The sequence below is a fragment of the Acinonyx jubatus genome, chromosome A2 (genome assembly GCF_027475565.1).
Source record: "Acinonyx jubatus isolate Ajub_Pintada_27869175 chromosome A2, VMU_Ajub_asm_v1.0, whole genome shotgun sequence".
In the NCBI taxonomy this organism is placed as follows: Eukaryota; Metazoa; Chordata; class Mammalia; order Carnivora; family Felidae; genus Acinonyx; species Acinonyx jubatus.
This window is the reverse complement of record NC_069383.1, coordinates 111213675-111225657: the sequence shown is the minus strand read 5'-3', so window position 1 is coordinate 111225657 and position 11983 is coordinate 111213675. Positions and strand designations below refer to the sequence as shown.

General features: G+C 50.2%; 1 protein-coding gene across 2 annotated transcripts; it reads left to right on the top strand.

The window, feature by feature from the left end:
• The first annotated feature begins 5 nt into the window (after positions 1-5).
• Positions 6-10613, top strand: CHCHD4 (coiled-coil-helix-coiled-coil-helix domain containing 4). Of its 2 annotated transcripts, none has more exons than XM_027042735.2 (3): positions 6-179; positions 6618-6716; positions 9943-10613. In XM_027042735.2, exons 1-3 carry the CDS (start codon positions 158-160, stop codon positions 10251-10253), a joined length of 432 nt encoding a protein of 143 aa, XP_026898536.1. In that variant the 5' UTR covers positions 6-157; the 3' UTR covers positions 10254-10613. The 2 variants fall into 2 exon arrangements, with proteins under 2 accessions (XP_026898536.1, XP_026898535.2); XM_027042734.2 differs by lacking the exon at positions 6-179 and adding an exon at positions 186-424.
• Positions 10614-11983: the final 1370 nt, after the last annotated feature.

The following is an 11983-nucleotide window of genomic DNA, read 5'->3' as shown; positions in this document are numbered from 1 at the left end:
GCGGGCAGGCCGGCGCGCGGCGGGCAGGCCTGGAGGGGGCGGGTCCGCGTGGGCCTCGGAGCCTCCCGCCCAGCCCGAGGAGAGGTCACAGCGGGAGCCTGCCGCCGCCTGGCCGCTGCCGCTATCGCCGCGAGGTCTGAGTGCCGGGGCTGCAGCCATGGCCTACTGCCGGCAGGAAGGTAGGGAGAGCGGGCTGCCATGGAGACGGGCCTAAGAGGGCCTGCAGGGGACACGCTGTTTTGCCACCCTCGCAGCCCCACAGGCCCCGGCGCCCCGCGACCCCACTGCAGGGGCGGGCGACGCGAGGGGCGGCCCGGGATACCCTCCTCAGGACCCTTGGGAGGGCTGGGCGCTGGGGTCGCCACGTCCGTTTTGCAGATGAGAAAACCGAGACTGGGAGGAAGGAGGCTGGCCCAAGGTCACGGTGAGACTCGAACCCTGACCTCAGAAGGACCAGCACGTGGCGGATTTCATAAACCAGGCTGAGGGGGCGCGGGAAGTGCTGAGCACGCTTCCTCTGCCTCGTAATTGGGGATTTATTGTTACCGTCGTTCTTAACCGCACACCACGCCTTTCCATTTGTACCCGCCTTTTAACTGTCCCGAAAGAAAAGTTGCCACTCGGGTTAGGGCTGTGCTGGAGTGGTAAAAGTGCCACCAACGGGGACATTTATCGAGCCCCTACGATGTACCAGGCACTGTTCAAGGGGCTTTATATGGCTTTTCTCGTTGATCTCGCAGCGGTTTTTATAATTCTAGGCGAGGCTGTATTATCCGCGTTTTACCCAAGAGTAGACCTTAATACACAGAGGTGACTTAAGTCCTGGAGCTGGGGTTTGAGCTTCAGCAGTCTGGTCACAGAGCTGCACTATCCAGTTTGGTGGTCACCGGATTCTAGGGAGCTCTCTGCTGGGAACCTCCACCCCTCCACCCCTCCACCCCACCTCTTCAAGAAAGTGCCCGTCTCTTCACCTAGCTCCTCTTTGCTCCATCTGTTCTTATCTCTACTGAAGAACCCAGGGGTCTTTCGGCTGGAGTCCCAGGGCCTCCTCACACACTGCTACTAACTGGCTTTTTGTCCCTGAGCTGTCACCTGACCTCTGCAGGCCCCAGCTTCCAGTCTTCTAAAATGACAAGTTGGTCTTCATTCATTCATTCATTCATTCAGCAGATACTCATGGGCATCTTCTCTGTGTCTGGCGACAGGGATGGTGGACACACGAGAAGGTAAAGCCACAGAGAGAGTTAGAACTCACCCAGAAATCCTTTGGTGAATAGTCTGGTTCCCTCAGTTTAATTCAGGGATCTGAAGACCAGAGAAGAAGATGACCTACCCAGGGTCACGCATCCAGTTAGGAGAACATTTCAATCTAAAATGTCAAGCCTTGGGGCACCTGGGTGGCTCAGTCGGTTGAGCGTCTGACTTCGGCTCAGGTCATGATCTCACAGTTTGTGGGTTCGAGCCCATCATTAGGCTCTGTGCTGACCACTTGCTCAGAGCCTGGAGCCTGCTTCAGATTCTGTGTCTCCTTCTCTATCTGCCCCTCCCCCACTCACGCTTTGTCACACTGTGTTTCTCAAAAATAAATAAATGTAAAAAAAAAAAAAATTTAAACGTCAAGCCTTTTCCCCAGTACCTCGTTCTGCTTCTAGACCTCCTCCTTTCCTGGGTCATAGAGCTATAATCCTCACTGATGTGTCTACTATTTTTATTGATTTATAACTGTGCCATGAACAAAAGTCCTCAGCCCTCACCACTTTGTTCGACAGTAGGCCTCTTGTTTTTAATTTTCTTTCTCTGGGTTTCTAATTTACTTTGTTTAGTGAATAATTTTGAGCTGTTTAGGTAGAATGAGGCTGTGCAGATGAGTAAGACTTCTTGCCCATGAGGATATCTAGGAGTCACAGGTTCTTTGGGAAGGAAAGGCTGTTTCCATCTGTCACCAAAGCATGGATCCTTATCTTTTCTTGGGTCAAAGATCTCTCTCTTAGTTTGGGGATGAGAATTGAAAGCCCCTGCCCGATCGGGCTCCAGACTGATTTCTAACTACCTGGTTACTGCTGAGCCACACTGGCCTCTTCGTTGTTCCTCTGCCTGGTACATCTGTCTCCAGCTCTTCCCATGGCTGGCTCCTCGTTCTGTGCTCTGAGTGAGTCACTTGCCGGTGCAAATTTACCTCGGGGGGTCCACCCACAACCCAGTTTTGGCATTCAAGGTGTTCCAGAGCCTGGACTCAGCCTTGCTCCCAAGCCTCAGACCACCCACCCTTTTCTGTATCAGTGCCACACTGTTCCTTTCTTTAGTTGCCTCCTTTTCTATTGCCATCTGCCCTCTCCTGTTCCTCAAACAAGCATTTATTAGGCACCTGCAGTGTGCCAGCCTCGGCACATGGTGGTGAGCACAGGTGACGTAATCTACTCTGTGGTTTGGTGGAAAAGATGGCCGCTCTTTCTGGGACGGATCTGCTGAAGATTCTGCTGTGTACAGATCCTGTGTTTGTGTGTGCCCATTCTGGGGGAAATGAGAACACCCATCCCGGGTTTTTTGGTTTTGTTTTTGTAATCTGCTTAATGGTAATAACCATTCTGTCTTCCTGTCCTCTGCTGGGGCTGGGGTTTTCCGAGTTTGGTTTCTCCATTCACTTGTTTCGCAAGTATTGATAACCCACCACATTCTGGATACTGTTCTAGGCTCTGGGGATACTGCGGTGAAAGGGATAGACAAATCCTTGCCCCAGAAGAGCTGATATTTCAGCAGGGGAGACAGGTGGTAAACAAATATAATATGGTAGGTGAGGAAAAGCACTTTGGAGAAAAAGAAGGCAGAGTAAGGGAGATGGGGAGTGATCAGGGAAGGTGGTATCAGGAGGTATAAAGACAGGGAGAGGGTGGCTGTGAGGGTATCTGGAGAGTGCTCCCGGAAGTGAGAGCAGCCTGTGCACAGGCCAGACGTAGGTATGCACCCAGCATGTCCAGTAAAGGCAAGGAGGTGGGAGTGGAGGGAGCCAGTGGTGGGAGATGGGGTCTTGGCAGCAACAGATGCAGATCTTTTTGGATGTATTTGAAGGTAGAGCCAACCAGATTTTTTTATTTTTTTAATGTTTTATTTATTACTTTGAGAGAGAGAGAGAGAGTGTGTGTGTGTGAGTGGGGCAGACAGGGAGAGACACAGAATCTGAAGCAGGCCCCAGGCTCTCAGCTGTCAGCACAGAACCCGACACGGGGCTTGAACTCACAAACCACGAGATCATGACCTGAGCCGAAGTGGGACGCCCAACCAACTGAGTCACCCAGGCGCCCCTAGTCAACCAGATTTGATGATGGAGGTTAAGAGAAAAGAGTCGAGAATGGCTGTGTAGAGAGTAAAACTACCAAATTGGGGGTATCTTGGTATCCAGCTGCTCAGTTAGGCTTTCCGTTCTCAACCTCACCCTTAAGTCCTGTTTTCCAGAGTGGGCCCTGGGACCCCCAATTCCTGGCCCCTACCAGGGTCCTGGGGTGGGGATAGATTTTCTTCGAGCTGACTTCTCTTCTTGTGACTTTGGGTTTCTGTTATGTCAGAGAGCACTTCTCTCTCAGCTTTCCCACTTCCAGAACTGTACTGATCTCTCTGGCCTGTGATGGTCTCTTTTCTTGGCCATTTTATCCTTGTCATTTGCCGCTGTTTAAAAAATTACTGTCTTTTGAGTGGGATTTAACGTGAGAGCAGAAACTCATTTCACCCCTTTTGCTTAAGTAAAGTCTTGTGATTCTTGCCCTGACCACGGGAGGAAGATAGGCTGAGCTTCTGGGGGACCTGTTTCCTGAGGCCCTAAGAATGTGCTTGAGATCACAGCTGTTATGTGCTTAAGCCCAGATTTGAACTGCAGTGCTAAACTCTGTGATATTGATGCCACTGGGCCAGACCTTCTGAAGCTGGGTTTCTATCTCAGGCTCAGATCTGTGCTTCTGTTCTTTGTACACATGGTTTCTAGCCCTTACTGTTATTTGTCCATGCAACAAAAGGAGCATCATCTGGATACCAGGATTGGGGATACAAAGATACGTCCCTGCCCAGAAACCACAGTCCAATCGCCCAGGGGACAGTCTCTCCTCAGTTTTATGGTATGAATGTGTCCCCTCCCCTCCCAGTTTCATACATTGAAATCCTAACCTCCAAAGGCGATAATATTAGTAGATGGGGCCTTTGGGAGGTGCTTAAGAAATGAGGGTGGAACTTTCACTTATGGGATTAACGCCCTTATAAAAGAGGCTCCAGAGAGATCTCTAGCGCCTTCCACCATGTGAGGACACAGCAAGAAGGCAGCTGCTATGGGCCCCTCACCAGAAGGTTATCATACTGGTGCCTTGATCCTAGACTTGCAGCCTCCAGAACTGTGAGCAATAACTTTCTAATATTTATGAACTATGTCGGTGGTGGTATTTTGTTAGAGCAGCCCGAACGGACCAAGACACCCATCCAGGGTAGGAAAAGTGCCACTCAGGGAGGCTCAGAATCCTTACATTCTCTGCCAGACACAGCTCAGCAGGACCATTTCCCCTGCACTTCATTTCTGTCCATGAAGCCTCTAAGACTTAGCTTCAGCCACCAAATTCAACTAAAGGTATCGTTAAGCTTCAGCCTAATTTAAAACGTGTAACTAAACATCCGCTAAGTAAAAAGACTAGTGGAAGAGGCAAGGAGCAGCAAGATCCAGGACTTTTGTCTCAAGGCACTTGGAATCTGAAAGATGGTCCAGATTAAGCTAATTTTGCTTGTGTAATTACAGAACTAAGATGCCGATGAGGGGACCAAACCTCAGTCCAGGACCCAGAGAGGCTCTGTTGTGCTCTGGTGAGAACAGCAGTCAGAGTCTGTGCAAAGGATCTCCACCGCGTGGTGTTTAGAGACGCCCAGAGCTGGGTGCAAATTCCAGGCCCGTGTGAGCTCAGGCACATCACTTCCCAGAGCCTTAGGCTCCCACTGTACAATGGGGCTCCTGCCCCAGGGCGGTGATGGGATGGCAGCAGGGAGCTGACACACAGGACCCAGAGAGCAGCTAGCCCCAGTCTGCCCTCCAGGGACTGCAGGGGAAACTGATGAGCATGCAGTGTATGGAGTGCTGAAGACAAGGTGCTCCCACCCACACCAGGACTATCGGGTGGACACCTGCTGTGTGGTTGGCTGATGGCTAGGGATTTTTAGGAAGGCGAGGTAGTGTTGACAGCTGTAAGGTATAGGGGAGAGCCGGAGGGAGTCGGGTAGCTGAGGGGACTGCCTTGCCATTCCAGCTGGGTGATTCTGAATAACCGTTCTGGGCCTGGTTTTCTGTTGTATGAAAAGCCACGGGTCACGCCCATCCTGGTTCAATCAGTGCTGATTCCCTTTTCTGTGCTTACGCAGCCTCCCTTGAGGAGAAGCTCCTCACAGAGCATGCATTTGGCTCCCATCAGTCTGAAAGTTCAGGACCCTCTGGCAAGCCAGGCACGTAGGGCCAGGGGCTATAGCCTGACCAAGGCAGTGTTCACAAGAAGCGCTGGCTTCCTGATGCTGGTCCTTGCAGGGCCTCAGGACTGACCCTCCCGCTCAGCCTGTCATGTTTAGGTTGGGTGATTGTTCTAAAAAAAATAACACACTGCAGATTGTCACAGAAGTTGCTAACATCAGCACTTCGGGAATGGTCTCTCCTCCCCCTAGTCATTCCACTTGTTGGGAAGTTGCCCCAGGCGTCGTGGGCTGTGGGGAACTGCCACAGTGTTCCCTACCATCACGAGCCCTTCTTTCCTGGCCATGATTAGGAGCCAAGAGGCTAGAGAGAGTCTTGACTGTGGGCACTCAACGGTAGGTGACCAGGATATTTTCCCACAGGGAATCTTCTCGGACACACTTAAGTGGCTATATCAGCCAGTGGGCTGCTGGCCAGGCACCCACATCACTGCCCTCTTCTCTTGTCAAAGTTCTCAGTCCCCTTAGACTTTGTCTGCGTTCTGAACACTGTAGGTAAACCCCTAGGGGGCTAGAAGCAAGTCCTTCCCTGTCCCTTCCACCCCTTCCCTACTCACAGGCATTCGAGCCCTAGTGAGATTAGGTGGGGTCGCCCTAGTGAATCACCTTCATTCCACTAGAGTTGTCTGGAGGATGACAGCTTGTGGCTCCCCGCCAGGCCTGGGGAGGAGGGGAGACCTGGCAGGCTGATGAGGCCTTCCTAGGTTGGTGGGACATAATGGGGACAGTCAGAGCACCATGGGAGTTCTGAGAAGGGACTGCTCCTTTCTTGATGGGAAGAAGAAAGGAGTTGTTGCACCACTGAATTATCAGCAAATCTGGGGACTAAAAGCAGCATGCATTTGGTTGGATCGGGCATTTCATCTCCTGCCCAGAGGGTGCATATGGCATTTCTTCCTCACTCGTGACCTTGGTGGACTTTTTGTTTCAGTTGTAGGCCCTCAGTAGAAGTGGCTGCTAGACTGTCACACAGACTCAGTGATGCAGCCCAGGGAGGGCATTTTGATGGACACTCTTCCCTTTTGGGTTTTGCACGGGAAGTCTTAAAACTTGGTTTGTGTGGCTTCTTTGCATTTGGGGCTGTTTGGCTGCTCTTGAGTGAAACCTTTCTTCCTCTGTTCTCCAAATGCTAGGGAAGGATCGAATCATATTTGTGACCAAAGAAGACCATGAAACCCCAAGCAATGCAGAGCTGGTGGCTGATGACCCCAACGACCCATATGAGGAGCACGGTGGGTATGACACACAGATCCTTCCTGGAGGAAATGTTCAAAATTCCTTTCCCATTTTGTCCCGGCCAAGGCTGGGTGTTCAGGGGCCCCTCTCAGCCAAGGACCGTCTCCAGGGACTGTGAGCCCACCTCCCTTGGAGGTGTGAGAGGCTGTGCTGAGTGCCATGCAGCTCTCGTGCTGCTGCTCTTCCCTGGCTGTTAGGCCAGAGCCTGAGTTTCTGCTGAACTGAAGTCCTCTGCCTCTTTTTCTTTTGAGGTTTTACACCGACTAAAGCTGGCTGGATGTTTCCGGATGACGAAGTTTTAGGCAGGGGGTGCGGGGCGGAAATGGATTCCAGTGCTGCGGGCAGGTTACGGCGACGGATCCTCCTGCTCGGTCCAGCTGCAGCCTGAACGCTGCCACATCTGCAGACTATAAGCAAGCAGGCGTGTGAGAGTCCTAACACCTTGTTCTGTGAGGTGGTGAAGCTCTGCTCTCTCCTTGTACGTGCTCCAGGAAGCACCTTCCACGACATGCTCACTCGAGATAGAGGGACAGCTTTCCGGCAGCAGGACCAGCTCGCCTAGTCAGAACTGGTGCACACAGTTTAGTGAATGGTCACTTGGTCATATGGGCCGAGGGCACCACTCCAAAGGCTTTAGACTGCTGGGCTCACTGGAACTTCCGCAGCGTGCGTAAGGCTGACATGTGGGTGTGCGGGATTTATAAACAGTCCATATCGTCAACGGTCCTCAGCTTGCCAGTCTAAAGCCATTTCTGACACCTGTGATGCGAACTAACAAAGCTTCCAGTGCTGGCTGGTGAGAAATACGGTTGAAAGAGCTTGCAGCAGCAGCCTGCGGAGTATGAGCTCCTGATGGGAATTTCTCAGATGCTAGCTAAGTGTGTGCTCTTAGGTGGGACACCTGACGTGTTACCCTTACTGCCTCTGGGGGTTAGAGCAGAGTAGAGCTGAGGTGTCTAGCACCCTGCCAGGGATGCTGGGAGGTACAGATGTTCTCTGGTGTTCGCATTCTGAGAATGGCAGCCATGGGAGTAATCTTGAACCAGCGCTCTTACAAAGAAAAATAAGCCACGTGTCAGTTCCAATACTCTGCCTCTCTTTAGGTGCATAGTAGTTAAGCATGTTCTGCAGAGCCTACGGGACAAATCAGGCCTTGTTTTGCCTCATGGTGTTTTTCAACACTGAATGTGTCTGTGCTGAGACTGTGCGTCCCCTCCAGTTCCTGCCAGGCCTCATCGCTCCTCTTGTTTTCTCTCCTACCCACTTCTGTCATTTATGATAGATCTGCGTGGGCCGTGAAGGCATTTGCCTTTGCAGCCCCTTCCAGTGAATGATTGTACCAAGAAGCACATTCAGCAGCGAGCCCTGGGACCCAGGTTCTGAGCTCTCAATTGCAAAATGACTCAGCAGAGTAGGCAGGCCCCCAGTTTATGCCAGCTGCCTGTATCGAGGCACGCAGTTCCGTGACTGAGACAGCACTTGGAATGGCTCAGAGTGTCATGACCAAGATGGCAGAAGTCATTTTCATAGACTCAGAAAGACTGGAGGAGGGTCTTAAAGATCCCCTGGTCTGGAGGGGAAACTGGAGGAGGAGGTAGGGACTGGCCAGGGAAGTTAGTGGCCGGCCTTTGATTGCATGTTTGGAACCTGCTGCATCTGGGCTTGATTTAACATGTTGACGTCTGTGTGTTTCTACATGTTGTCCTTGAAATGCAGATTGGCACCCTCAGTGCCCTCTGTGAGGAGCTACCTCAGTCTAGCATGCCTTCCCCTGAGAAAGAATCAAACGAAGACTCCTGCAGAGCTGGGCTCTTTTTTAAAAATGTTCTTATAACGTCTCGCTTGGAAACTGATTGTGCAGGTTTCCTAGTTTTGAGCCTTCGGAGGGAGCGTTTGTATATAGGCCCCCTCATTTTATCGCGCTTTGCAGATGTTGCGTTTTTCACAAATTGAAGGTTTGTGGTGACCCTGCTTCAAGAAGCAAGTCTTTTGGCGCCATTTCTTCAACAGCGTTTGCTCACTTTGTGTCTCTGTGTCACATTTCGGTCGTTTTTGCAACAGTTGAAACTTCTTCATTATTGTATTTGTTAGGGCGATTCTGTGATCACTGATCTTTGATGTTACTACTGTAATTTTTCTGGGGTGGCCATGAACCATGTCCATGTAAGAAAGGGGATTTAATCGAGAAATGTTGGTGTGTGTTCTGACTGTTCCACCAACTGGCTCTTCCTCATCTCTGTCTCTCTCTCTCCTTGGGTCTCCCCATTCCCGGACATGACAGTATTGAAAACAGGCCGGTTAATAATCCGACAGTGGCCTCTAGTTGTGCGGTCTCTCGTGTCACACCAGAATTAGAAATGACTGAGTTAGCGAGGAAGGCATCTCAAGAGCCATGATAGGCTAAAAACTAGGCCTCGTAAACCAAACAGTCAAGTTGTGAATGCAGAGGAGAAGCTCTTAAAGGAAATGAAAAGTGCTACTCCAGTAGCACTTACAAATGGTAAGCGAGCAACTGAAAATCAGTCTGTAGTTGCACCCCTCTCTGACACACGCGTGCAGCTGAGCAGTTTGGTTAGTATGGTTAACATCCCTGGAGGTTTTTCCCTGTTACAAGACCAGAACCACACCATCTGGTATGCCACTAGCTTTTTCCCTTGTACACCATGTCTTGGACATCTTCCTGCCTGTGCAGAAGGATCAGCCTCCTCTCACCGGGCCTCACACCGAGCTGAGCTTCTGCGGGCAGTGGCAGAGCCAGAGGGGCCGGAGGGAGCTAAGTGCCTGTTTTGGGGGAGGGGACTAATCTTACCCATTTGGGAGGGGAGCAGAGATCGAAAGAAAGAGATCAATACCTCAGCTTCTTAAGGTGTCGGGGCTTTGAAAAAGCTTCTCGCTAAGCAACCCAATGATGGCTGCTTCTTTGGATTAAACGGTTTCCAGTTTGTAGCTCTCGGGGCACAGCCACAGGCATCGCACTGGGAGGCAGCCTAGAATATAGATCAGTGTCGTGCATGGACAAAGCTGCCGTGGTGGCCTCTCTCCAGCTGAGCCAAGGAATGCTGCATTTGAACCCAATCCAAATCCAAAGATAAGGGCCTACGAGGTGACAGTAGGCTTTCAAAGACTGCACTGAGTAGCTTTCAAAGACTGCACTTGGTTTTGCTTTTTCAGAAACCGTAGAGAGCCTGTCTCACATTTTCCTTGCCCATCTTCCTGTTGTAGGATTGATCCTGCCAAATGGAGACATTAACTGGAACTGCCCGTGCCTTGGGGGAATGGCCAGTGGCCCCTGTGGGGAACAGTTCAAGTCGGCCTTTTCCTGCTTCCACTATAGCACAGAGGATGTCAAGGGGTCAGACTGTGTAGACCAGTTCCGGGCCATGCAGGAATGCATGCAGAAATACCCCGACCTCTATCCTCAGGAGGACGAGGAGGAGGAGGAGGAGGAGGAGGAGAAGAAGCCAGCAGAACGTTTAGAAGAGACAGCTCCCACTGAGGCCACTGCAACCAAAGAAGAGGAGGGGTCAAGCTAATGAAGGCCATAAGGCACTGGGCTCCAGTCCTTCTCCTTCAGAGTGATATGAACCTTTTGTAAGATGCCTTTTGGTCATTCTCCGAGAACGTGTCTTTCCCTCTGTTGTTCTGTGCACTATAATGTACAAAATAACTTATTTTGATGATCGGGGGTCTTGGTCCTTTGACATATACACTGGAAAAAATGTATGTGTGTCTCCCATAAACCTATTGGCAAATGTAGCTGTCACTTTCGAATTCTCAGATTATCCTGAATTTTGCCTCTTTGAAATAATGTGCTGACTATGCTCAGCAACTAGAAATCATTATCTGGGAGTATCTTGTGAGTGAGCTGATTTATTCTGATTGATTATATGCTCTTGTAGGGAAATGAAATAGAAACAAAACCATCTTCCTTTAAAAATGCTGGAGTGGGGCCATTCCCAGTACAAGGCCAGATGATCAGATACGTATTTCTCATGAACCGTCTTGACCTTGAGTATGTGAGGAGGTACTATAGTTCATTTCTGATGCATTTTGGTTTCCATTTTCACTTTGAGCTCCAGGTTTTCCGTGTTTAGAAATTGGAACTGTGGACACTCTGATTCATAGTCCCTTTCTAAGTGAAGAGAAAGGCTGGTTTTGCTGTTGTTTTTCTTCCACAAGCCCTGGTTTGGGGCCTCTGTTCACGCTGGCTTTGTGTCAGCCTGTCCAATGCAATGTTCTTGAGAGGTGGGGACCTAATTGTTACCAAAGTAGCAGCCAAGAGAAGAAACGGTGTGTATTTAGTCACTTAAAAGGAAAATATGACTTTTACCTGGTGTTGAATGTGTCCTTTGTTTTTACTAACTAAAAATGTTTTTGCTATAAGGAAATATAAATATGAAAAGTTCACTGAAATTCCTCCTTGAAGATACTGGTAAGCCAGTTTGAGTCCATTAAAATTTTCGGTGTTGAATTCATAGCAAGCCGGTTGTTTATCAGTGAGCAGATCCTTCACACAGACACTGCAGTTAACTTGTGAGGTAGGGAAGGTTGTTCTCTTGTTGAAGGTAGGGAGCTGCAGCCCTCACAGGTTAAGTAACTCGTCCAAGACAACTGTAGGACAAATTTCAGGCCGAGATGTAGTAATGCCTTGTTTGGCCCAGGTGTATTACTCATCTATTGCCATGGAAAAAGTTACCTTAAAACTCAGCAGCTTGAAACACATTTAGTAACTCACAGTTTCTGTTGGTCAGGGGTCTGGGCACAGCTTACCTGGGGTCTGGGGCTCAGAGTCTGACGAGGCTGTGATCGAGGGGTCAGCCAGGGCTGTGACCATCTCAGGGCTTGACAGGCCTTCCAGGATCACTCAGGTAGTTTTGGGCGGAATTCAGTTCTTTGTGAGTTGTTGGGCTGAGGGCCTCAGTTCCTCACTGCCTGTTGGCCAGAGTCCTCCCTCAGTTCCCGGTCACGTGGGCCTCTGCTTAGGTCAGCTCATAACATGGCAGGTGGCTTCCATCAGAGCAAGCAAGATAGGAGGCACAACTTATGATCACAGTGATTTGTGCCAGCTACCTACACACACAGTGTTTTCTGTCTGTGCTTTGTTAACTTTGTGATGCAGGCCTGTGCAGTGTATTAGCCAGCCTTCGAGCAGAACATTGTTCTGCCCCTACTGTTTTTGTTCTCAGTAAGTTCTGTGATGGTATTGACTTTAACAGAATAATAACATTTTAGTAGCCCAAACTACTAGAAAGTAGCTCTTACA

What these genes read in the sequence shown, in the direction of transcription:
- CHCHD4 (XM_027042734.2), top strand. Translation starts at nt 199, where the DNA reads ATGGAGACGGGCCTAAGAGGGCCTGCAGGGGACACGCTGTTTTGCCAC. An exon ending in GAGGCTGGCCCAAGGTCACG is followed by an intron (nt 425 to 6,617) that starts GTGAGACTCGAA and finishes TCCAAATGCTAG; the next exon opens with GGAAGGATCGAATCATATTT. An exon ending in CGACCCATATGAGGAGCACG is followed by an intron (nt 6,717 to 9,942) that starts GTGGGTATGACA and finishes TTCCTGTTGTAG; the next exon opens with GATTGATCCTGCCAAATGGA.